The sequence below is a fragment of the Triplophysa dalaica genome, chromosome 14 (assembly GCF_015846415.1).
Source record: "Triplophysa dalaica isolate WHDGS20190420 chromosome 14, ASM1584641v1, whole genome shotgun sequence".
Classification (NCBI taxonomy): Eukaryota; Metazoa; Chordata; class Actinopteri; order Cypriniformes; family Nemacheilidae; genus Triplophysa; species Triplophysa dalaica.
The window spans coordinates 4,897,485-4,924,368 of NC_079555.1; the positions used below are offsets into that span (position 1 = coordinate 4,897,485).

At 37.8% G+C, this 26,884-nt stretch overlaps 1 protein-coding gene across 3 annotated transcripts; it reads left to right on the plus strand.

Annotated features, from left to right (window-relative positions):
* The first annotated feature begins 799 nt into the window (after window positions 1–799).
* bicd1a (bicaudal D homolog 1a) lies at window positions 800–25,401 on the plus strand. Of its 3 annotated transcripts, none has more exons than XM_056766536.1 (9): window positions 800–1,351; window positions 12,508–12,720; window positions 13,981–14,133; window positions 14,483–14,959; window positions 17,402–18,499; window positions 18,613–18,764; window positions 19,716–19,926; window positions 24,442–24,511; window positions 24,925–25,401. In XM_056766536.1, the coding sequence occupies exons 1-8, from the start codon at window positions 1,136–1,138 to the stop codon at window positions 24,487–24,489; spliced, it is 2,568 nt and encodes an 855-aa protein (XP_056622514.1). In that variant the 5' UTR covers window positions 800–1,135; the 3' UTR covers window positions 24,490–24,511; window positions 24,925–25,401. The 3 variants fall into 3 exon arrangements, with proteins under 3 accessions (XP_056622514.1, XP_056622515.1, XP_056622513.1); XM_056766537.1 differs by having other exon boundaries at window positions 24,928–25,401; XM_056766535.1 differs by having other exon boundaries at window positions 24,442–25,401.
* Window positions 25,402–26,884: the final 1,483 nt, after the last annotated feature.

The window sequence follows — 26,884 nt, forward strand, 5'->3', positions numbered from 1 at the left end:
TTATTTTCGGCATCCTTCCCATAATGTCGACAGATCATTCAGTCTCATTCTCAATCATGCACACTGCTTTGTGTACAAAGAATGTTTCATTTAGTTGAAGTAGGGGAGAGTCTAAATGGATGATGTATTATGAGTTTGCTCGCCAAGGATCAGCGATTGCAAAGGTGGCTGTGGCAGAAACAAGCATTAAAGTAATAATTCACTCGAAAATAAAGATTTTGTCATCATTTACTTCACCCTCTTGTAATTTCAAACCTGTATGGCTTACTTTCTTCCTCAAAACACAAAAGAAGATATTTTGAAGAATGTTGTTGGTCCTATTCACTTGCATTGGTTTTTTTGTCCATGCAGTATGAGGAAATGGGGGCCAGTGCTGTTCAGTGTCTAACTTTCTTCAAAATATCTTCTTTTGTGTTCTGCAGGAGAAAAAATGTAATAAGGTTTAAAATGACAAGAGGAGTGAGTAAATGATGCAGAATTTTCATTTAGGGTGAACTACCACTTTAAACATGCATTTGCTGCACAGCTCTATTACCATGGCTCTGAGCATGGCTCTGTTGTCCTTCAGGAATCTGAAGGAATTTTGTCTTCTTGCAGCATGTAGTTTCATAAATCTTATTATATTGCACTCAGATGTTAATTTAATTAAATTGAGCCTGTTAGATACTGTTCTACGTATTTGCATCCATTTTATGATTTGACAGGAAATCAGGTGGCGATACAGTTTATCAACGATGGATGATGATTTCTGTTTATAGGTTTTGTGTGTGTGTGCGTTAAATAAGAGGGGCGGTGCTGGTGCGTGACGTCACTGACTGACAGACACAACTTCTGCTCGCTTTGCACTATTGTGGTGGAGGTTGATGGCGCCGTTCCGAATCAGGTTTGATTAAATCTGCCCTTGTTAAACGGGCAGTGGTGCAATAGAGCACATCACTTTAAAAGAAGGAAGGAATCGCATACAGCCCAAAATATGAACATATTTCTAACCTGAGCAAACAGGAGGCGCGTCGGGATTGACTGCAGCATCCACCTGCATCCCGCGGGCGCATCAGTCTCTCTCTCTCTCTCTCTCTCTCTCTCTCTCTCTGAGTAAGCAAAAGTGTCGGGACTGAGCACCTAAAGATTGAAAGCGATGGCTGCCGGCGCAGGATGCGGGGTGTCGGTCGATCAGTACCGGGCCGAGGTGGAGAGGCTGACCCGGGAGCTTGCCGAAGCCAACCGGGAGAAGATCCGGGCTGCGGAATGCGGTCTAGTGGTGCTGGAGGAGAACCAGACACTCAAACAGCAATACGCGGAGCTGGAGACCGAGCAGGAGGGTTTGAAACGGGAGCTAGAGCAACTGCAAGAGGTAAACAGTGATAGTCTGAAGTATCTGAAATAAGATAGATGTGCATGTGTTTTATTAAGATACTGTATCAGTGCCAAATATCGTTACATTAATACCGTTAGTTACGCCTGTTTTGGCCCTGTGAATTTTGACAAGAGAATTTTGGCCTCTTGCAGTACTACTACATTGTCAATATCATGTACCATGTTGCAGTAAAATTAAAATAATTTTAAAATACTTTTTAGACATTTTAAGAGGGGGGCTTTTGACATGTTATTGCCTTTCTCTGGGTGAATGGTTACTTTTGATTTAAAATACAGATTTGAAAGCTAAACCTTAAAGTGTCGCATGTTGCTCATAACTTCATAATTGTTTAAGTGTGTTGTTGTACATGACAAGACTAAACTTGTACTAGAGACCTTGGGGGCGACTAAAGTTGCATGATCAGCCCTACATTGTTAGGGAGCTCGAACACACCCTATTAAACTCAAACACATATGCTTGCTCCGTTGTTTTAAACCAGCATTTGTCCCATTTCAAGATGTGTGTCAGTTATTTTTATAACTAGTTACGAGTATTATTGTATGTTTCCCTAATGACCCCCAATTTCCCCTGAAAGTAAAGCACACTAGAAAGTCAAAGACTCTGACTAATGGCTCTTTGTTTTGCTTTACGATGAGTGTGAATGCTTATCCCAAACATAGTTATTTACTGACGGTGTTACGTCTTTGCAGTGAGTAATTGTCACACAGTTTTGTTTGTCAGTAATTATGTTTTGTTTATAACAAGATCGGTATAATCTGATCGGTAGGTTTGATGGTTTTAATAAAGCAAATAATTGTAGTTTATGACTGCATCACACGTCTTTATTTTAATAATCATTGAGTTGGAAAATCCGTATTAAGTATAACTTTTTTAAATTGTTTGCAAAACATTAAACCAATTTTTTTATATTTCACTAAGTATAGAACGGAATCTTCTCTCTTGTTATTTTGGGAAAACTATGAGCTCAACGCAGACATGTTCAACTGCAGATTTGTCTGCGCAGGCTCCTTATCACGATCAATAATGCACATCTGTGTTTCTCCTTGCCTTTCAGATATCTATATCTCTCTGTCTGTTCAAAGCAGCTGGGCTGTTTATAATTCAGTCTGTCTGCGGCTGATATTTTTGTGAAGGGCACAAGTGCTGCCTTGAGGTGATATTTCCCCATGAGGAAAAAGCCTGCCATATCTCTCTCTTGTTCTTTATTTGGAATGTAAAAAAACACTGCCCCATATGCATGGCAACTCAATTCATTTGAGAGTTATCCATGAATCAACTTGCAAATCAGATTTTTGGGGGTTTGGTGTTGGACAGGGTTTTCCATTCACAGTAAGAATAGCTATTAAGTTCTCATTCCTCATTCTCCGTAGCTGTGGTACATTCTATCATCATTTCTTTCGCAGAACAAAAAAAAGAAGATATTTTGAAGAAAGTTGGTAACCCAACGGCCATGGACCCCATTCAGTTCTATTGTAAGGACACAAAACCGATGCAAGTGAATGGTGCCGACGCTGTTCCCTTACCAACATTCTTTAAAATATCTTCTTTTGTGTTCTGCAGAAAAAGTCAAACAGGTTTTAAATGAAGTTGTTAAAATGATGAAAGAATTTTCATTTTGGGAACTATCACTTTAATAATCCTGCTAAATGGATCATTAGGAATTAATTTTAGAATTCACGAATGGCCACCAATGCCATCTGTAACCCAAAATCCAGTTTACTGGTTGTTCAGGAGCAACACAGCATCTGTTCACAGACGGTTTTTGCTACCTTGATTACTTTTGGAAATAAGACATCTTCAGTTTTTCACTATATAAAAACAATAAGGAGTAAAAATTATTCACTATAAAAGTGTGTTAAACAGTAAATAGATCTTTAAATGTTTTAGTCCCTCATGACATGGACTGTAGGAAATAGCCTCTAGTGTTTTATCCCGTTACAAATGGAGAAAACGTATGTACTTGAACAGTGTAGAGAACTGTATTGCCCTAAAGTTCGGCTTCCACATAAATCCTTCAATCATGACTTGATACAAAGTGACAAGACTTTTGCTGATGATTATCGGAAAAATTCAGTGAAGTGTTTGAATATCTAGCTTTAATATCTCCATGTACTTACAAGAAACTCAAAGAATGTTTTTAAAGAAGAAAATGTATTTCACATAATGAAAGTAAATAGGGACTGTAGTCTCAAACTTTTTTGCATTGAATGAACATACTTTTATGTTTTAGTCCTTTATTAACTTGTGTTATGTGTAAACACACAGATGGATCAGAACACAAGGGTTGGTAAATTATGTCAGAATGGTCTCGACAGAAGTCTGAATATTGCTTTCCAGTTTCCTTTCACATCGCCTGAAAGACGTACCTAAACAACGACCAGAAAAAAAACATTGCTATCCGATTTACAATAAACTGTGTCAAAAGAACAAGCTATTATTCCACGGATCAGATGAATCATCATGGAGTAAAGTGTCTTGCTCAAGGACACACTGGTGGTGGCTGCTGGGATCGAACCAGCAACCTTTTGATTTACCAGTTCAGCGGTTTAACCCACTAGACCACCATCTCCAGGTCTAGATCTTTGTTTTTGAGTAGGCCTTTCACAAATTAACTGGAAGATTTAAGTATGGTCTGACGAGATATGTCTGAACTCCGATGTCCAGTTCTTACTCGTGCAAGTGTCAGGCCTCATTTGAATGCTCACAAAAGGGCACGGAGCGCTGCTGGGTCATCCCTATGGACTTGACTGAGAAAAGACAGAAGGACACAGTAGAAAAGAGACCTTATATGACTCCTGCTCACCCTCCCTGTCCACATCAGCAGGGGTTTCAAGGAATCAGATCGATAAAGACTGGCCCTGCAGACCAGAGTTTGTCTCACCAACCCCCAGGATTCCCAGCACCATGCACAAAGAACCCATCTCTTAAAATCCCCTGAGGTGAGAGATATTGATTTATGTCTCTCTCGCCAGAGGGTTTTTTGTTGTTGTTGTGATTGTGAAGAAGCACCACACTTTGAATTATTACAAATAAGCACAATTTTCATTGCTACTCCAGAGAACAGACTTGTAACGAACCTCATTAGTTACAGTATAGACCACCGCGGAAGACGTAAACGATGCTGGTCCAGAAGATCTGTTTCTGTATTTTTTATCATTACAGAAACATTTGAACAAAATATACAACCAACTGAACATTTATAACCAATTCAAAATGTTTAAAACTGAAATTTCTGAAGCATTTTCTGTTTAGATTAGATTATGACTCCTGTATTATTTTGAATATCATTTATGATTAACCTATTATTAATTCTGTAGAAAACAATGCATTAAGATTCTAGTTGTTTTTGTTGTGAAATTATTCAAAATAATACAAATGAAAGAGAAAAAAGGAGATAATAAAGACCATTAGAAATGTTAGAAATGTGTAAAGCATCTGTTCTGTGGTTTTGCATAACTGGCTTCAGATTTCTAATAGATCATTGAATGAATGTGAGTATCTCTTACATTTACGAATTTGGCAGACACTTTTATCCAAAGCGACTTATATTGCATGGTAATATACATTTGTCTTTGACTATGTGCTATCCCCTGGGATCGATCCCATGACCTCGGCGTTGCCAGCGCCATGCTCTAACCACTGAGCCACTGGAAAGTTCTACATGTTGAAGCTGTTTAGTACTTTGCAGTTTTATGTTGTGTCTATTTCTGCTGCAGTGTAACCTGGGGACTTTACCCAAGGGTGTGTGGATGTATCATATAACTTCACTTCAACATCTACAGTAAAATAACCCTTTGATTCTCACAATGTAGTGAATAAAGCCTGTACTTTGATCTGATAGGGCAGGCAGGCAGTTATGAATGTTTTCCGGCTGTGGATTGTAGATTTCCATAACGCTTCATTAGTGTGACGAACCATTTACTGCCTTATAGACTCCATTATAGCGCAGAGAGATACCTGAGGCCTAAAATGATAAATTATGTATATTCATTTATATGATATACTTCTAAAATTATTGAAAACTAACAAAAATGAAATTATAGTATACAAAGCTTTTTGTTTTATTGTTTATTCAGAAATATGTAAAATGTTGTAATAGAAAGATTTTTGGATTGTAACATGTTAAACAAATAAATTAGGGCAGTCAAACCCAGAATAAAAATTGTTTACACAATATATGTACACATATGCACAAATGTATATATATTTAGGAAAAGTTTAGATGTATTTATTTATAACTAGCAATAATTAAAATTATACATCTTTTTTTTTCTAAATATATGCATGTATGTTTATTTATTTATAAATACAAAATTAAAATGCACAGTAGAAAGACATATATTATGTAAACACAAACTTTTATTCTGGATGCGATTAATCGTTTGACAGCCCTAATTTTAATATGTATATTTAATTTAAAGCAATTTACCAAAAAACACTTGTCAACAAACCTTGACTTTTAAGCTAAATAATGACACATTCAATTGGTATGATTGCAACCGTAATCCCCTTTGAGTCCAGCGGTTGATAACCACAAAAACCGACATAAGCGGATGTTGAGTAGATGCAGCGAGAGGCATTCACTTTTACATACCATCATTCTAAGTCAACATTTTAAACACCGCCCTAGTCATCCATAACAGCTTGTTTAGATGGTCCCCATTGTCACAGTTTCCTGTCCTTCAGTTTTTGTGTGTTCAGGTGTTGAATGTCACCTGACCTCTCTGGTTACAGTACTTCATGGATTGTATGTAGGGCACTTAGCCTTTCAGGATGCTGTAAAGTGACATTATTATTGGATGCTTTAGGCAGAGGACTGGAACACAGTCTTCACAATACAGGACAATTTACTGCCACAAAATACTTTAGACTTGACCTAGTCTGTGCTTATAACCAATGGCACTCCAACAGAGAAAGAGATGGAGAGCGACAGCGAAAGAAATAAATGGAGATGAGCACAACATTGGATCTTAATTCATTTTAACCGTGATGAATAGGCTTGTTTTCATTGCCTCCGGAGGCACAGCTAATTTATTGTTTTCCATATAATGCTGCATGCATTATATGATGTGGTCTGCTTTTATCACTGAAGAGCCCAAACAAGTTGCAGATCATTTACTGTTTCCCCAAAAGATGACCTTGTTGCCTGTGAGCAGTGATGATTTATATTTCCCCCCGGTGAGAGGTCCAAATAGCCGTACTTGGTAAAAGATGAGGCCCTTTTCATGTCTGTTGCAATATCATTGCATTTCCATTAAGAAATAATTACATTCATCCTCTTTTATTCAACAAGGTATAATTGAGAAGAAAAGCTTCATTTCTTCTCAGGGATGATCGAAAATCCCAGACATCTTTACTCCTGTCTCAAAGGGTGAAGTGCTTTAAAACAGTCTTCTGTATTCCTGTCGGCCTAACATTTTTCGCGGATAATAGGCTGTGCTGTAGTGCTGCAGAGGTTTTCAGTAGAGAGGACAGTGTTCACTATGGCACTGTAAACCTGGATAAGTTGGCAATACTCAAACATAAACATTTGCCTCAAAATTTTTGAGTTTAAGAGGTCCTTTTTTTACGTAAGCAGAACATTAAAGTTTTTATTACTGTTAAGTTAGAGTTCTTACCAAATCTTAGCAAGTGTGACTTAAATATTTAATTTATCCTTTATATGAAATGAGGTAGACGGAACTTAAACAAGTTTTTTAAGTTCATAAGCATTTTTAAGTTTACTAAACTAAATTCTTTCAGTTTCTTTACTTTACATATTTGTTAGTCTTAATATGGATAAATCATACACCTGGACCTATGCAACCCAAAATGAGCAAGAAGAGACTGATATCAGAACTGGCATTAGCACAGTTACTGCTCACTGTTAACATGACTTTCGCTGTACCTGTGGTAAGAGCATTGTGTTAACAACGCAAGGTTGTGGGTTCGATCCCAGGGTATTGCACATACCTAAGTATAAATGTATAGGTTAATGCAGTGTAAGTCAAAGCTTCTGAGAAATGTAAATAATACAAGTTATAGGCCCAATGTGGCTTCGCAGAGCCTAATCACATGCACCACTATAAAATAAATAAAAAATATGTCAAACCCTTCTAATATCTAAGAGAAGTGCAGTCTTTAACTTTACTAAAAACAAATAAAATAATCATATTTTATTTACTTAATGTAGTCTTACACAAAGCTTGCTAGGAATTGGAAATCCTTCTTGACCAATTGTGTTGAATTAACGTTTTTAAATTAAGTAAATTGAACAAGGAGCAAATCAATTTTTTGAGTTTTTGTCAAAACTTCAAGTTAAACAAAAATAATCATTATACTTTACTCAAAAGTAAAAAAAGTGTTTCAGGAACTTAAAATATTTAAGTAGAACTTTTTTATAAAGTTAAGTTTACATAACTTAATCTGTATGATTATTTTGAACATTTGGGTTTGCATTCTGTATATTCTTTTCTCTTTCTTTGCTCTAATAACCCAGGGGTTTTTGTCAGCCAAAGCTCTTTGACCTCAATAATTTACTTGAAGTACCCCCTGAGGGGTACCCTTGAGGAAGTTAATATTTCAATAATTTAATTGCACATTTGCGTGTTTAACTTTAAAATAAATATTTGTATCTGTCTCTATCTGTTTTTAGTAGTAGCCTAGTATTTTACATAACTATTGTTATTTCTTAATATTTCATTGCTTTTATTTTTTTGAGCGCTGTATGGGCACTGAAATACAGTGTACTTCAACAACTAAAAAAGTTGGGAAAGCCTGCTCTAACCATCTAAAATATGCAAGATCTCAGTAGTTTATTGAGCTTTGCTAGTGCAGTTACTTTAGCTTTGTGTACATGCCTAACAACATATTTTGGGCTTCAGATGCTTGGTCTCTGCAGATGCTCCCGGTTTTTCCCACACGATGTTGGAAACTGATTGCGAGTTCCTCATTAAAAATACAACAACAGGAATGACCTTCCATGTGGGGTCAAAACCCCACCAAAGCACAACAAGCTCCAGGTGTACCATAACCACTGCGCAGGGTTGACTTCACAGCAATGTTCTGTTTATACAGAATATATGGATTATTTATTTACATGGTCAGACCTGCTAAAAAATAAATATGAGTGAATTCTTTATTCTACCTATTTTGAGAACATTTCACCTTAGTCATCATAATTATGTTGAATGTGTACAGCTTTAGGCAGTGCGAATCCTATTTTTATGGCAAACAATATGCTCACTGAGGCTCAGCACCAAAGTATGTTGCTCTATTGCAAATATACGTATGCTGTTCTTTGAGGCTCCTTTATGGCTTGCTATTTTATCCAGTTCCATCTATATTCTCTAACACACTGTTCATGAGTCATTGAGATGAATTACTGAGCTGGCAGTGTTATCACGAGCCAGCTTGTGTATTGTGCTGTATAGGGTTCTGACAGCGGGCAGTTCAGACAGTACTGCTGCTACAGATGAGCAGTTGTTTTTGTAAAATCTCTGGATCTGACATGTTATTAAATATGGATAATCTGTCAAGGAATAAATTGATTAAGATACTACTACTGTACATTTGGAGCAAAATGAGACTTGAATTAAGTTGAATTAAATATTTTTTAATTCAAATTGACAGCTGTCTGTGTAGATGTTTTGAGAGAAAGGATGTGTTTGAGGGGGTTGATTTTGTCAATGTTTTACAAATGGTTTGACACTTTTCACAGAAGATGACAGTTTTTTCATCAAATAGAATGTCATCACAATTCTACATCGCCTTTTTTCTAAAAGTGAAAGAGACATTGAAACATAGTGAGTATTGGCAAGACAACAGACTTGCGTCTAAAAGCCGCTGTAAGAGGATAAATGTAACCCCAATGACAAAAACTGTGGACCTTCTGGATTTTTCTAGGGTCATCCAATCTTCCTACACGTTTAGTCCTGTGTGTGCTGATGTCAGGATACAATCAGTCTATGATTTATGTTTGCATTCATTTTTGCTTCTTTAGTGTATTTGTGAGTCGTGAGATCCTGAGTTTGGAGTATGCAGAAAATTTGTGCCAATTATTTTCTCTTTCCAATTTGTGTTGCCCATACTTCAGGAAAATATGCTGCAGTACGCAGTCATCAGAAGTTTTACTTTTGCATATACTGTATTCTGTAAAAATAACAGGCATCGTGATACCAGAGAAGCACAGAAACTTTGTATTTAAGGTCAATTCAAATGATAATTTAAGTTTAATTAAACTTGGTTGTTACTTTTAATTTGGGAAGTGTATGAAATCGTTATGATGGTTGTTTGCATCTTGTGAGTTCTGTGGGCTCAGATTTTGAATGGATTTACCAATAACCTCTAATTCTGTTCGAGCATTATGTTCAACAATTGTTTTTTGATCATTTACGTTTCTGATGCATAAAAATGTTCACTCATGACTTAGTTTCAGGATAACATATTGCCCTTAACCAAACCATTAAGGGATAGTTCACCACAGAAATCATTTACTCATCCTCATGTCATTTCAAACCAGAATAGACTATTTTAAAGAATGTTGGTAATCGGACCACGGTGGTAGATATTTACAAGCATTGGTGTTGTGTCCATACAATAGATAGGAATAAGTACCGCCATTGTTGTTCGGTTACCAACATTCTTCAAAATATTTGACAATTATGCCCCAAACACCTGAAAATCACATGAAACCCAGCCAACCGATTGAAACTGATACAGATCATACGTAACAATGACTGAACACAGTATTCAGTCTGAGGTTTCGCCATCACATTTTGTTAAGGTTTTTCCGTAACATTTCCCTTTTTCTAGAGTCATGTACTGATTATCCTTTGCTGAAATCAAACAAACATTTTTTAAGTGATGTGGAATGGTTTTGCAAAAGCTTTTATAGTTGTGCAGTCTCATAAGTGAGCATGACAGTGTCTCCATCACACTCTAAATAGAAGAAACCAGATGGAGATGGTGGGCTTTGTGGACACACTTCCTTCACAAACCATCTGCCCTTTTACATTATACAGTCAAGACCTATCTCGGTGCATGAACCAGTCTCTCTCTCTCATAGGGTGCAGCTGGGAGGCCCGGGGTTTTCCGCAGGAATTCTGGGATATTGGCAGGCCCTCATTTTAAATAACAATGAGGGCCTATTCACACTTCTGCCACCGAATTAATCAAAGCAGTCTTTCCATTTGGAGTTTTTTTTCCCAGAGTTCACCGGTCAGGGAGAGAGTTGATGAAGAAGTGCAAGCTGTCGGTGTTAATGGATTCATTTCTTTTATGGTGCAGATTTCTTTTTGTTTCTTGGTTAGTTATAATCACAGCTGTTTACTGTGCAAAGTGTCCGTCTCCAAGAAAAGCGTTTAGTCATACTTAGTTGATGTTGTAGTGGAGTAGGCGGGGCGAGACCGTGGTTCGAGACCGGTGAGTAATTGTTAATGAGAGCCAGCTGTGCGTGCACTGGGCTCGAATCACGCAGGAGATCGGCAGCATATAAGAGAACGAGCGACCGGACCATCGAACAGAGAGGACCGGGCCCGAACATGTTTGTATTTATGTTTTGTTTGCCGGCGGTCGGCCGTAAGGGGCCGCCGGCTGTTATTACTTTATTAAATGTCTAAATGTTATCCGGTTCCCGTCTCCTTCCTTCCTTTTAATGAACTTTGTTACAGATGTGTTCATGGATTCATGGACTGTGCCAGAGAGTTTCAAATAGATATCTAATCATTAACACAGGCGATCTTCATTCAATAATCATTCTCAATTGATAATGTAGATCTCATTTTATAGTGTATTATATTGTACATACTGTAACAGCAGACTGCAAAACAAATATTTCTTCCTGAAGATAACGATGACAGGAATCATGACATTGATCTTTGGGAAGTTCAGTATTTGACTTTTTCTGCTCTCATGTCAGCAACTTTTCATCCGTCTGCTCCCTTCAGCCAGAGTAGCCGAAAGTTGCCGTCCACTACAATTGATTTTTCTCCATCCTTATCCAAATCTCTCCCTCTTTTCTACATTGATTTTCTGTTTTCATGGGATGTGTCTGCTGGTCCTCATCCCAGTTATGATTATGCCTAAAATAGCTCAGGACTGTGAGCATCATAATATAATCTGAAAAGAGCAGATTACAATTTGATACGTCTGGTTTATATTGGTGCTTTAAATGAATCATTATGTACTTATAAAAACAGTATGTTAAAGGTGACGTGTACAGTTTTCTTTATATAGGGACTGTATGCAATATATGAAGAGTTTGGTTTCAAAATGAGATAATTCCATTAAAAAATCAAAACTCTTGTTTTTTCGTTTGTGAATTCCAATTAATATCAGTCAAACTACAGTTGGTGGGTTTTGTTTAAACCATAAAAACTTTAAAAAAAACAGCCAAATAACACATTAACACACAATAAAACATGATAACATAATAAAAAACATGATTTATCTCATTTTGAAACTCTTCATATACTTTAAAAGGACAAAAAGTGTCATGCCAATCCTGACACAGCAACTTCAGGTCAAGTGGTTGGCTCAGTCGTCTTCCTGTTAACCATCCCTGTGTTCTCCGAAACAAGACAGGACGCTTAAGTCATGATGCGTCGGATCTGCATGGCGCTAAAACCTGTGTCAGGGGAATCGGAACACTGTTTCTATCGATCAGAGCGAGGAAGTGAAATGTTATATCGGTTACCTTAAAGGTGCAGCACTTGAGTGCAGGTGAACAGAATATCTAAATGGTGGATTAAAAGTACAACATTTGGTTGTTTTATGTTTGCATTTGGCAGGCATCCCCACCTATTACCATTGTAGGTAAAAAAAAAATGAGTCAATGGGGGATGCGATCTTTTGGGTTACTGACATTCTTCCAAATATCTTCCTTTGTGTTTAGCAGAACAAAACATGTATACAGGTTTGGAACAATCTTAGAATGAGTAAATTATGACAGAATTTTCATTTCGTTTCTTCTCGGTTCATGTTTGCTTTTATCAATGACCAAGACAGGGTGTGAATCTGTATCTTGACAACCGATTAGTTCTTGCATCTTGCTGAATACAATGTTGGCTGAGATTTGTGCCAAGCGCTTTTCTTGCTGCTTTCGCACATTCTAATACAATCTAATGTGGACTGTTTTTATCTGTCTTCTGCAGGCGTTCGGTCAGGCATACACCAACCAGCGTAAAACAGCCGAGGATGGCGAGACGCACGAGGAGACGTTGTTGCAGGAGTCTGCTTCCAAAGAGGCTTATTACTTGGGACGTCTGATGGAACTGCAGAGCCAGCTCAATGTGAGCAGTTCCGTGGCCTCCAACGCTCAAGCCGAAACTGATCGTCTAAACACCCTGGTGCCGGAACTTAGAGAGGTCAGTTTGTATCTGTGCACCATGGTACGACTAGATTGTCATATTGTGCATTGAACATTTTTATTGTGGTCATGAGGTCAGCGGGTCAGTTTGAGGACACTGGAAGCAGAGGGTGGTGTCAGGGTCATACACTGTCGCCAGATCCCATTGTAGGGGCAAATCCATGGCTAAGCTGTGGCATAAGAGAAACGCCCTGCATGATCACCACTGTGACAGCGCATTACTGGAACATAATTGGTCAGTAATCCACTGGACTTTAATCAGACGGCACAGCAGGGCTTCGAAAACGCGACATGACATCCTCTGGGAGAGCTGGGGTATAAAGTAATCAATACCTCAGCTCACAGGAAGGTCATTTGTCAGGCCGGGCAAAACAATGTAGATCACAATGTATGATCCTATTTTTTCCATGCTGACTGGCGTAATCGTTTGGTGATGAATATCAGTGTCAACACCTTAGGCTGAAGGAATTATGATCAATATTTTTGCGGCGTCATATGAAAAGCGACTCGGACAAATAACATGCTTAGTCCGAGTAGATGGTGTGGTAAATAGGATATGATTTCAGTAAATGTAAATCTGTGTTCTCCAGAGCTAGCTCAGTTTCAACCTCTATTCCACATCTCTGAGTTTTCTAAAGTTTTGTTCGTTCTACTGTTCGTTCTAGCATGTTTTTTTATTTTATTTCTGTTTAGTTTTTGACCGCACTAGTAAACTATTACGAGGATTCACATTGTCTTTCCGTTATTTCTCTCTATTGTAGCCATCCATTATACATTTATATTGTCTTAGGATGCTGCATAGAGATGTATGTTGTTGTGGTGTATGTCACATTCTGTTTCATCCATTAAAGATGCTTTTGCAGTGGTTTTCCTTTATAAAATGAGCTGTGTGGAAGAAGCGCTCACTTAAGCAACTTTTAACCCATTACATCAACATTTCTAATAAAGGGGTGAGCTGATTTATTCATCATTGAATTCTGTTCCCCATTGTTTTTGTTTGACATGCATATGAAATGAATAACTTTGTATACCAAGCGGCATATAAATACTCTTTCTCTCAATTAAATATATGTTATTAACAGTATTGCTTTGTTATATACTTTCAGCCATTGGTTCCTCAGTCTTGTGTGTTTTGAACACTAATGTACAGTTGGAACTACACTGTGATGTTAAGCTCTGATATGACTCATTCTGTTGAAATGAGGTCATACTTTCTATACAGCCAATCATTTTTACATGGGTATTTATTCTCTTTCAGAACAATGAGATGTTGGGGTTTCAGAGGAACAGAATGAGAGAAGAAATCAGAGAGTATAAATTCAGAGAGACCAGACTCCTGCAGGACTACACTGAACTGGAGGAAGAGAACATCACTCTACAGAAACTAGTGTCGACACTCAAACAAAATCAGGTATGCACACATGTGCATTCAGCTACATTGCTTTTACTTATTACTTATCTGGAATTAATATCTTAAAACATTTTTTCTGTCATTTTTATACGTAATTCTGAAACTCAATTTTTCTGTAATTAAATTTAAAGATTATTAATTAATAGATCAAACAAATACCTATTTATTAAGTAATAAATAATTAGTATTTATTTTTTAATTATTTTAATTGTCAGCTAGATATTTTTGAAGGTGCTCAAGAATCTTGGGAGGAAAAGCCCATCTACCTAACCTCTTTTTTGAGATTTAGATGAAAAGTATTCACATTTATGCCCTTTTACAATCTCTGTCAATCCTCTTTGATTCGCAGGTAGAATTTGAGGGTTTAAAGCATGAGATCAAAGTTCTGGTGGAGGAGACGTCGCTCCTCAACAGCCAGCTGGAAGACGCCTTGCGTTTGAAAGACATTTCTGGGAGCCAGTTAGACGAGGCGTTGGATGCTCTAAAGAGCGAGAGAGAACAGAAGAACAACCTGAGGAAGGAACTAGCCCATCATCTCAGCCTGACAGACAGCGTGTATGGACCCAACAACCACCTGACCATCTCTGCTGTGGACGGGCTAAAGTTCTCAGAGGAGGCTGCGACCAATATCATCTCTACCTCCGAGACTAGTCCCAACAACGAAGATAGTAACCGATGTAATGAGTGCAATGGGCACGCACTGAAGCTGAATGGAGAATTCCACCGAGCTGGAGGCAGGAAAGGAGAGGTGCTGCACCCCGTGTCTGATCTCTTCAGCGAACTGAACCTGTCTGAGATGCAGAAGCTCAAACAACAGCTCCTACAGGTTAGTCACATAATTAAGAGCCATGAATCTTGAATCATGAATCGGGGGGCGATGAATCTTAAAGGGGTGCTGCAAGGATGTGTCATTTATTCTGACTTCTTTACAATGTTAAACGTGCTGTCTTCTCATACTAAAGATGGTCAACTTGTCAAAAAACAAGTTTGCCATATGATTTAGTATTTCTGTGCTCAATACACTCCCCCAGCGATCGTACAGGTTTCAGAAAGTTTTTTTTTAACATATAAAACTGTTTTGTAACACTTTTTCTTAGTCCCTTATTGGACAATTCTCCTGGGAAAGCACGCAGCCTCATGGGGAGCATTAGAAGTAGCATGCACAGACGTCACTTTCACTTGTGTACAGGAGTGAGTGAGAGACCATATGTTCGCGAAGTTCAGGTGTTTGTTTGTTCACTGCATTTGGGTGATGAATGTTATATAAACAGTGGATATAACATTGGGATTTGAGATCGTTTGAAACTGATATATGGAGCCGTTCCAGTGCTAAAAGATGCCGGACAGGGTGCTTTAGTTCAGCCTACCCCTCCCCCCCACACGCGCCGTATGATTTCAGAAATAATTGTACAGTTGTATCGATCTTTTATAAATGTGATCAAACTAAATACTCCTCGAAGATACAACGTATGCAATACTACTCTATAGGTACTCAAGATCGAAATGAGATTGACGGAAACCCTGTTTGTAAGGGGCACTATAATATGATCAAAAAAAGCTGGCACTGGTTGGCAACTTTTTTAAAACACAAGAGCTGAACAGCTAAAGAGAAACACTTGATAAATATCAACACAATTAAAAAAGATCAAAAAAGAATGTGGATGTTTTTTTAGCTGCCACTGCCAATAAATATATAGCCAAGAGCCTATTGTGGATCTGTATTGCACAAATGAGTTGCCCTGTCTCTCAGAGACCTTTGTTTCCCATATGTGATGTCCTTTTTTCAACAAATTTCTCTCAAAGTCCTTTTCTTTGATTTATGAACTCACACTCTAATATCTTCTCTTGAGTGTAACCAATTATTTACCTGCCGTTTATCTAGACAGAAAACTAAAACCAGGTCCCCCTGTTCACTTTTTAAAAACTTCTTGGATCTCCTCCAGTAAGGAATCGATATGGTTTTGCTTTCCCAGCCTTAAGTGTTAGAGTTGGCTGATGTCTCTAATACAGTGACTGATCAAAAAGCAATTAAACAGCACTTCAGCTTAATGACAAGAATCACATGTCTGCGATGATGCTAAATTTGTGACAAGAAAGCCAACACAATAAGACCAGCATCACATCTCATCTGTAGAGTTAAACAGTATATAATGAAGTGAATATTCCACGTGGTAACCATTGTTCTTTTTCTTAAGCCTTTTACGTACAGTATATACATTTAGCAGACGTTTACATCTTATAAACGCTACCAGAATTATAACAGTTTTACTTCTATTTCGAATTAGCTTTAATTTGATATTTTTAGCTTTATAGCTTTATATTTAGTTAATTTTTGTTTAATTTTTAGCTTTTTTATTATTTGAGTTTGTCATTTAATTATGTATTTGTTTATGTTGCTATGTATGTTTGAAGATATTACTTACAACAATTGTAGTTGTAAGTTTTTCAAATAATATTTAGGCCAGTATTTTATTTGATCTCAATTAACAGGAATGTTTTAATAGTTTAAGTTTTAGTAAATTATTATAATAAATAACCTTCAATGTTATACATTTTTAGTAAATATTTTTCCTGGGAACCGAACCAACAACCTTTCTGATGCTAACCAAATGCCCAATGTAAGGATTTTATTCTTCCTTTCAAATTTCAATAAATAAAAAATATGACAATAAAGAACAAATGAACAATTTCATAACAAAAAAATTACGCAAAATATGTGCCAAAATGAAAATTATTTTATTTTAATATTCGCAGTTATGTCTCAAGATTGTATTGAAAATCTCACATATTGTATTTATAATCTCACATTTCACAGCAGATTATATTCTGTATAATAGTGTATGTGACAAATAAAACCTTGAATCCTTGAATCTTGAAATGAAATGTCGAATCACCAGTTGCATTTCATTCCATTTGACAAAAGTGGTGCATTGTCACTGAAAATTAAATTGAAATCATTTCATGTTATTTTCTGTTTTGGCACATTTTCTTCTAATCTGTTTTTTTTTCATATTAATTGAATTCATTTATAAGCAAAGTAAATAAACAGCCTAGTCCTTTTCATCTTGGTGGATAGGGCTTTAACCGCAAAAAACGTTATAAAATACAATTAAACTAATGATGCTCAACGCTTTTATTGTTGTTTCAGTAATAGGGACACCAGCCATCTATGAGCAAATATTGTGCATAGCTGGCTTTGCAAAGACACCTCTGCTTTGAAATGCAACTTTGTTTTTACTAACTAGCAAAGTATCATCTTGTTCACTAGGTGGAGAGAGAGAAGGCATCTCTGCTTACCAACCTGCAGGAGTCACAAACGCAACTGCAGCACACGCAGGGCGCCTTAACGGAGCAGCACATGCGTGTTCACCGCCTCACGGAGCGTGTCAACACCATGAAGCGTCTCCACAGTGACAAGGAGTTTGACACGGAGGAAACCGAAAAAGGTGACGGGCCCTTCAACGGCTGCTGCGATACGGACGGCATAGAGCTCTTAGAGTGCAAGTATCGAGTCGCCGTGACGGAGGTCATCGACTTGAAGGCGGAGCTTAAGGCTTTAAAGGAAAAATACAACCAGTATGTGGAGAGCCAGTCAGAAGAGTGCAATCGCAGCGATGGGAAGGTCCAGGCCTTGGAAGCTCAGGTGAAGCGTTTGGAGAAATCTTTCCGTGAGGGTCGAGAGCGGATTAGCAACCTGGAGACGGAGCTTCGGAGTGCTTCGGGAATGGCAAGCGAGAGTAACGGCATGTTGAACGCAGCTCAGGATGAGCTGGTTACGTTCAGTGAAGAACTTGCTCAGCTGTACCACCACGTCTGCTTGTGCAACAATGAGACACCAAACCGCGTCATGCTAGACTACTACCGTCAGAGCAGGGTCACACGTAGCGGAAGTCTCAAAGGCACGGATGACCTGAGAGCCCTCCTTTCTCCACGATTAGCTCGTCGTCTGGCTAAGGTCACTTCAGACCTGTCCAAGAGCCCTCAAGAGTCCCCGTCGAAGGAACCATTGGGAGATGGATCCAAAGGGGAGGCAGGAAGTCAGAGTCCCAACAAAACCCCATTTGGTTCCCCAGTCAACAGTTTGCTCTCAGCATCCCTAATGCTAGAGACCGGAGATCTCCGCAAGGAGCCCATGAATATCTACAACCTTAACGCCATCATCCGTGACCAGATAAAACATCTGCAGAAGGCCGTAGACCGCTCGCTCCAGTTATCCAAGCAGAGAGCTGCAGCCCAAGAGCTGGCCCCCATCTTGGACAAAGACAAGGAGGCCTGCATGGAGGAAATCTTAAAGTTCAAATCTCTCTTAAGTACCAAAAGAGAGCAGATTGCCACTTTGCGTCTTCTCCTTAAAGCCAATAAACAGGTACAGTAGAAGACACCAGACAGTGCTAACTCAGTCCAACAACTTATGTTGTGTTTTAAATCCAAAGCTATAAGAGTTCTTTACTGTATGTGTTTGTTCTTATTTGTCCTCAGACTGCAGAAGTGGCTTTGTCTCACCTGAAGAGTAAATATGAGAATGAGAAGGCCATGGTGGTGGAGACAATGATGAAGCTAAGAAATGAACTCAAGGCTCTCAAGGAAGACGCGGCCACCTTTTCCTCACTGAGAGCGATGTTTGCTACAAGGTGCACTTAACAGTCATCTGCACTTAAAGGGATAGTTCACCCAAAAATGAAAATACTGTCATCTTTTACTCATTCTCTTGTCATTCCAGTCTTTTAGGAATTTCTTTCTTCTGCAGAACAAAACGACAACGATAAGATATTTTGAAGAATGTTGGTAACCGAACAACAGCAGTACCTATTCACTTCTGTTGTCCGGGCACAAAACCAATGCAAGTGAATGGGTACCGGTTACCAACATTCTTTAAAATATCTTATTTGTGTTCTGCAGATAAAGCCATACAGGTTTGAAATGACAAAACGGTGAGTAAGTGATGACTTTTTAGAAACAGAGGCTCTGCTAAACATTATTTTATCAACAGACTTAATCTAAAAAATGTGAATCAATAGCCAATACTTTAAATAATGCTGAATTTCTAAAGTATCAGTAGGTGTTAACAGTATCATTTTGAGTATATAGATAGTACAAGTCAAAAGATTAGACACACTTGACTGAAATGTTTCTTAAGATCTAAAAAATATTTTAATCTGAAATGAATTTTATAGACAAAATATAATTGTGCCAATATCAATTTCATTATAAAACAAACTTAATGTAAGAATGATGTAGAAAAAGCAGCCAATAAGAGACCTGAATAGATTGGGAACTCCTTCAGTACTCAAAAAATTCCCAGGGTGATACCTCAAGAAGCTGAATTATAAAATCCCGAAAGGATGCTAAAATATTAAATATATTCTAAAAGGTCATAAAAGCTTCTGACATGGAAGCACCTTCTTATCTTAACAAAATGTCTATCTATACATTTCTCTTCAACCGCACATTTTCTATTCAGTTTTTTGAGTCCGATCGCTGGCAAAGAAAAATGAAAGTGGCCTTAAACTCAAAAATGTAGTTGATGCTTGATACTCTTTAAAACTTTCCCCAGCTTTACATCTCTCTTTCTGTCTTTGTAGATGTGATGAGTACGTTACTCAACTCGACGAAATGCAGAGGCAGCTGGCTGCCGCCGAAGATGAAAAGAAGACTCTGAACTCGCTTCTCCGTATGGCCATTCAGCAGAAACTCGCCCTGACCCAGCGGCTTGAAGACCTGGAATTTGACCACGAGCAGTCCAGCTGCGGCCGTGTAGGGAAGCTGCCACGACTCCGGAGAAGCCCTCAAAAAGTAAGTCAACGAAACGCATTCACCGCTCCACCCAGCCCCACCGCACCAGTTTATAATCCCCTTGCATCAGGCGGTAGCCCACCTTTGCTGGACAGTCCTGCTCCATCTACCTGGAGCTCCTCAGCCCAGCCATTTTTCTTTGTCGTTCATAGCAGAGACTCTGGCCATAGCCCACAGCGTTCGTCTGATGTTCACGTCCCTAGATCGGCTCCTACGTCACCTTATCATTCCCCTGTCTTGAGCACAAGGCAGCTGTCGCCGTACTCATTGAGATCTCACGTGCGCTCCACTGTGTCTCAGTTCACATCTTCTGGGACCTCGAGAAACTCTGCAGTCACTCCTGTGGCTCCCAGAAACCTTCAGTAGGTCACAGGGCAGAGGACAGACTGGTTTCCATATATTGTGTTGATGGCTTTGTAGTGTGTATGTTTCAACTCAGGGATGTATTTTGAGGCTGCTTCAATTTTAACTAGACTGGATTCTATGTTTTGTTAAATCTGGGTTTATTTGGGTCCTGTGTGGGTCCCCTTTCATGTCTTTTTGGCCTGGTTTCACATGCATAATTGTTGGAATCTAAGTAAGGAAGTCAGAAAGTGTGTTTGGTCCATGTTAAAAGAATTATTCAGTAATGCAAGGCAGGTATTCGGTGGGGTATGTCTTTATTTCAATCTTTCTTATCAGAATATAATTTCGTTTCATGGCTTGGTGAAATCGATGCTGCATTGTGCATGTCAATCTGTTATTTACAGGCATTCTAGATGTACTGTGGCCATTCCAGTCCAGCGTCGGTTGAATTTCAACAAAATCTAAGTCTTCCAACAGCAATGTGAAAGACTGACAGCATGACATGACGCATGAAAACTGTGATAAAAATCCAAGTTATTACTTAAAACATTTTACTTTTCCATAAAACATGTACTTTGCTGCTGTATTGCTTAAAAGTGAATATGAACTTGTTTTCTTCGCAGTATTTGAGGTTTGAAAAAATGCAGTGCATCTTATTTATTTTGACCTGTTTCGCCTCTTTTTATTTTCTGCAAATATAAACAATATTTTTCAACAAATATCAACAAAAGTGATCATTTTACCTAAACACTCACCTATAAATAGTACATTCTGAAAAAACAAGAAAAGGCCCTTTTTTACGGTCCCGGGTTTCAGCATTGTTCGACGCGGGGTAAACGATATTCCGGTTACAGCAGTATCCAAGTGTCTGGATTAAATGTCTTCGTATAAATATTGTAAACGATATTATTACCGCCTGTTAAAAGTTACGATCTTCATTTAAAAACACCTCCCTGCTAAGAGGGGGCTCTAGTACTGCTGTTTTGGTCTTAATCTTAAGATACTGTTAAAGGGACAGCAACCTGAGGCTGAGACTTGCTGCTTTTAACTACTGTACTGAATATAATAAATCCAGTGATGATGTTCTCTGTCTCATTTTATTCTTTATGTCTGTCTGGTTTGGTCCTGCATTATATAGATAAAATAAACGTTACAATAAAGTCAGCGCGTGTGCTGGAAAGACATCGCATCACAAAATTTCAACTATTCTGTTCTCACTAGTGCTTCTGACATTATAAAAAATATTTGAATAATGTAAATATGTAATATCAGCCGTTTTACATTAAGTCATTTAACAGTCATTTATTCAAAGCGACTAACAAATGAGGTAAACAATGGAAGCAATTGGAACAACATAAGGACGAGAAAAAAAAACATATAAAGTACAATAAAACTGGTCTCATATAGCCTACCACAGTATACAAAGCTACGTTTTTTTTTATTAAAGAAAGAGTAGAAAAGAGATAGAAGTCAAAACTGATCGATCAGTTTAAAAACTAGGACTGTTGCTCTGCTCCCATGGCATCATGGGATAGATAAGTGTCCATCCGATCCACACTCACGAATCTCGGCAGAAGTAGTAAACCATCCGGGTATTTCTCGCCTACTGTTTTTTGCACACTGAGGTTTTGGACATACTATTCATTACTCATACTCATTTTGGCTTACTATATAGTATGGAAGTAGGCGGTTTCGGACGCAGCCATGGTCTCTTATTTCTCTTTCTGCGGCTGTATTTCTTTGTCGGATATTAAATCTGACGTATCTACAGCTCCATCCAGCGGCAACCATACTGTAAAGGAGCTTGCAGTAGGCCCTTTAAACAAACCTTCATGTGTCAATTTCAAAAAGTGTTTACAATATTAAAGAATCTATAATAGAAATCAAATGAAACTATCCGAAGCGAATTGTTTTGCCATGCTCAGATGAGCTCAATGTGCAGCCGGAGAGAGCGTTTCTATTCATGGATATGGCATATGGCACTGCAGGATCTGCCATATGCAAAAACAGGGACATGCTATTGCAAATGCTGCCCGTTTCCCAGCTACAGCATACCAATGAGTTCTGAGCCACAGTGGTCACTTCAAATGTGTCATATATTATGTCTGGCAAAGAGCCGTGGGCCAAAAGGCATTTGACAGGATTAGCGGTGAAGAAGAAAAAAATGTGTTAGCGTGGCTCATGCGAGATCTTCCAATGCTCCGTTTATGTGGATGCAATGGTTGTTGGTATAGATCAGATTTAAAATAAATGTTCTGTCATCATTGATTCACCTTCATGTCATTTAAAATATGACTCTGTGGAACACAAAGGAACATATTTTTTTTTAAGTTTCATAGGTTTTGTGTCCATACAGTGGAAGTCAATAGGGTTCCGTCTTGTTTGGTTACCATCAAAAGATTAAGTAAATGAAAGAATTTTCTTTTTGGGTTGAACTATCCCTTCAAAGATGCATAACTCAATAGATGGTGTTTGTGTAACCAGGATGGAAACCAGTCTGATCCTCTCAACCTTCGAGTTATCAGGCCCCTGTACAAAAAGGACGAAAAACACTTTTTCACCTCATATTTTAATCATCGCAATATATGGAATGTTTAACATAGAATTAACATTGTGAGAAGCAAGATTTTTTTAATAGTTGACAGTGATAAGCTCCTATTTTTGATTTTGCAATTCCTCAAACTGTAAATGTGCATTTACTGTAAATAAGCAATGTGTGATACCACTCTCTGGCAGCAGGTGTCAGTGTTTCAGTGTGTCATCTTGTCTGTATTTCTCATCAGTGAACCTGTCAAATGCTCCATCGCTCACCGCCGTTCATATAACAGCAATATAAAAGCAAACTCCTCCTTAACCCAAGATAATATTCCAGTTTACAAAATGTAAATCAACATGTATTTATTTATTCTGAGGCTTTGAGTATAATTTTCAGCTAAATAAAGAATGTCACTTCACGTGGATGGCTTTTTAAAGCATCACAAGCAAACTGAGACTAATCGTAATCTTCAGGAATGCAAAGCTCATTTTCCATTGATAGACAGAAAAAAAAAGTTGATTCTGACAAAATATGTTTTTTTAAAAGTAAGTAAAAATGGCACTTAAAAATCACATATGTGATTGTCTAAAAAAAATATCGGAGAACAAAATAAAATTCTGTCCCTCGAGTGATGAACATGGGGAAAGATATTTGGAAGAATGCTTGTAACCAAACAGTTCTTGAATTAAATAAAGACGGATGAACTGTTCCTTTAAGCATCCTTTTAGCAGGACATGCTAGCTGATGGCTGGCTCTATGGGTAGGCAAGGAACGTCCGTCAGATATGCAGAATTATTTTGGTGCTGCTAGTGGCACGGATATAACATAATGCAGATTTCTTCGTCATGTCTCGTCCCTGATCGATGTATGCAGGATGTGTTTTAACACAGCAGCAGCACTAGTGCATCATCTGCGCCTGACACAATGACAGTCTCTCATTGCTGAAACATATTCTTGGCTTACCCTTCAAACTTGTTTTTCTTTAATTCTTATATATAGCATTTCATTTAAATGTATGCAAATATAATTGACTGGATGTCTTTTGCTTGCTCATGACAATGGCCCTAAAACCATCAAACACGCTAAACTCAATTAAAGTGATAGTTCATGCCAAAATGTGAATTCTGCCATGATTTACTCAGCCTAAAGTTGTTCCAAATCTGTATAAATTTCTTGTTTAACACAGAGATACAGTTCTGGGGCACCTTTGACTACCATTTTTTTTCTGTTTTGGTAGTCAATGATGTCCCAGAAATCTGGGTTGCTAATATTCTTCCAAATACATTTATTTGTGTTAAACCAAACAAAGGTTTGGAATAACGAGAGAGTGAGTAAATCGTCTCTTTAAAATGTATATATATCATTGCATTAGATTTGTCAAGCGATAAGTGCAAAGAAAAGATGCTGGATATTTTCTTATTTCATTTTTCTGCATATAAATTCACCCATGAAAGATCTATAAATTGACTTTGTTTCTTCCTGCATGAAATCAACACCCTGTCACGTCCAGCAATCATTTAATTTCCCCCACTTTCAGTCTGTCTCACTTTCACATCTCACATCTGGTCTTTGTGCCCATCTGTGTGTCCATGACTGTCACACATCTGTATATCTAATTAATCAGTTTCTCATAGATTGTCACCGGTCTGCTGTCTCAGTACCGCCTACCTCCCCACCACTGAGGCACGAAACCACAGGCCACAGGTAACCCGCCTTCAGAAGAACTCGCTCTTTTTTTCTCACAAGATCTGAAAGATCTCACACTTGTAGAAGCATCCTTCCTACCGCACTGCAGTTTGTCACAAATTTTCTCTTGCACGTTTCAATAATTCTGCATACAGTCATCATATGTTTTAACAACCACATGCAAACATACTATTTTGATGCCTCTCGTTCTGAGTTGTCAAATAAAGACAACAGTCCTTAGTTTCATGTTGATGGTTATACTTCGTCTTAAAATTGCTTGCATGTGTCCTTCTGTGTGATTGTCAAGTGTCTTTTTGTTATAATGTTTTTGAATGCATTGTTTATAATCATTGTTTTATTTTCAAGATTTGAGAATGTTACACGATTTACAGTCATGTTTGCTTTTTCTTACTTTTTTATGTTGACCTCAGTAGTCCAAATGTGTTGTTAGCACAAGAGGACCAGACATCTGCGGCCATATACAGACTTCCATGTGACCCATTCAAATGTATGGTGCATCACTCTCCTCTTTGTGGCCCATAGCTCCAGTCAATCAAAAGGGAAGTCATTGGAAACTTCTTACATTTATCAATGGCCTAACCTTTCGCCACACAGAAGATGTATCACAGATGGGCGTTGGTGCACATTATCCTTCAGCCAATCATCCACTTATTCTTATTGTATGATCCTTGAGGGGCCTGTCCTAATTTCAACCTCAAACACAGAGATCCATGCATTGGATGAATTATTCAGTGCTTATTGTGAAAGTATAAGTCACCACCCAGAGTAACATGAAAGCAATATGCAAAGCAAGGAGATTCACTTATTTATCTATTTATTGTCATATTTATTAACCTGTTTATTTTAAACAATAAGTGTTCATTTTAAATAAAAAAAGTTATATTTCATTGTTTCTTGCTTTTGCAATTGGATACAAGTTTGTTGTGGTCGTAACATTTACCATTTTACAGTACTTACAAGTATTTTTTGGATCAACACTGTACATACATTACAGTATTCAGAGCGAGGTCATATCAGTTCAACTACTGGTTGTGTTTAACTTTCAGAAGAAAAACTAACAAAAGTGTGATAGAGATCTACTTAGAGGGTTGCTTTGTTATTAACACTAGACTCTTAAGAGTTATTATAACTTTTAATGAGAAATGTGCTCTTAAAAGTGTTTGAGTGATTTTGGAAGTGGAAACCTTGAAATAATAAAGCCTTTGAGGTGATAGTCTTTCTCTATCAAATACCATTGCATATGGAATGTATGTTTAGGTCTCCTATTGTATTTTGATACCTAAATTCTCTTATTTATTGCTAAAGTGATGTCATATCATGCAAATATTTGTCTATTTAAGGGAGTAAAGTTTACTTAGTTTAAACATTATGTGGGTTTACTTTCAGTTCTGCTCGAAAAACCATGCTGCATAAAAGCCATGTTTGTGTTACAGTATACAATCTGTTTCTTTGTCCATTTTCTTTTTCTCTTAAAGTTATGTAGTAATTCTCTATACTGTGTAAAGAAAAAATGCTTTATGATCTATGCGTTACGAAACATTTGGGATTTGTACCAGCTGTAGGAGAGATGTCAGATTTGAGTGTTTTTAATAGAGCCTTAACCACAAAACACATTTTCACTCCTACAGATTACACATACCCAGAGAGTGTCTAAAGAACACAATCCGTACGTTGTTAAAGCAAAACTGTAAAACTGTAACAAAGGAGAAGGATGCAAGATCAATGGTGTCATTCACTGTCTTTCTCATCCTCCTGTTCTCTATTCTCTTTTCTAAACCATTTATACTGTGGTTTAGGCTATATTTGTCTCTTTTGAAACATTTCCAACCAGAGGAGTTTTATTTTAAAGCAACTGGGTTTATTTACCACACACAGCTACATTTGGGGGATCTTCTGACTCTTAATCTGAATAACTTTAGGACAAATAACCCTGCTTTCACAAGATGTGTACTGGATAAAGCATGATCATGCAGTAGAATGAATTCTGTGTATACAGTCATAAGTGACAGTGTGAATTCATTTAAATTGGGACACTTACTAAGACTTTAAGATGACTTTAAGTGTCCTAGTTTACTTGAAAGCACCCTACTTTTTGTGAAATTAAATGTTAAAACAGTAGATGCCAAGTCCTGTCTTTTTTGTGGGAAGCCGTGTTCGTACAAATGTTTTGTAAGTGCGGATAAAAGCTTTTTGTGTACCTTTAAGTCTCAAGTTACAGGAACAGACCAGTGAACCCACATCAGAACGATCAAATTGGGCTTAATGCATATAATGAGAACTCTTTTGTTTTTAATGAAACTAAAATTGTGTCTATATGTGATTATTGTTGGGATGTTACCTGGCCAATTAATTATATTGGAATAATGCCAC

Coding starts and splice junctions, on each gene's coding strand:
- bicd1a (XM_056766535.1), top strand. CDS start 1,136: ATGGCTGCCGGCGCAGGATGCGGGGTGTCGGTCGATCAGTACCGGGCC. Junction 14,134..14,482: donor CGACACTCAAACAAAATCAG/GTATGCACACAT, acceptor TTTGATTCGCAG/GTAGAATTTGAGGGTTTAAA. Junction 18,500..18,612: donor TCCTTAAAGCCAATAAACAG/GTACAGTAGAAG, acceptor ATTTGTCCTCAG/ACTGCAGAAGTGGCTTTGTC.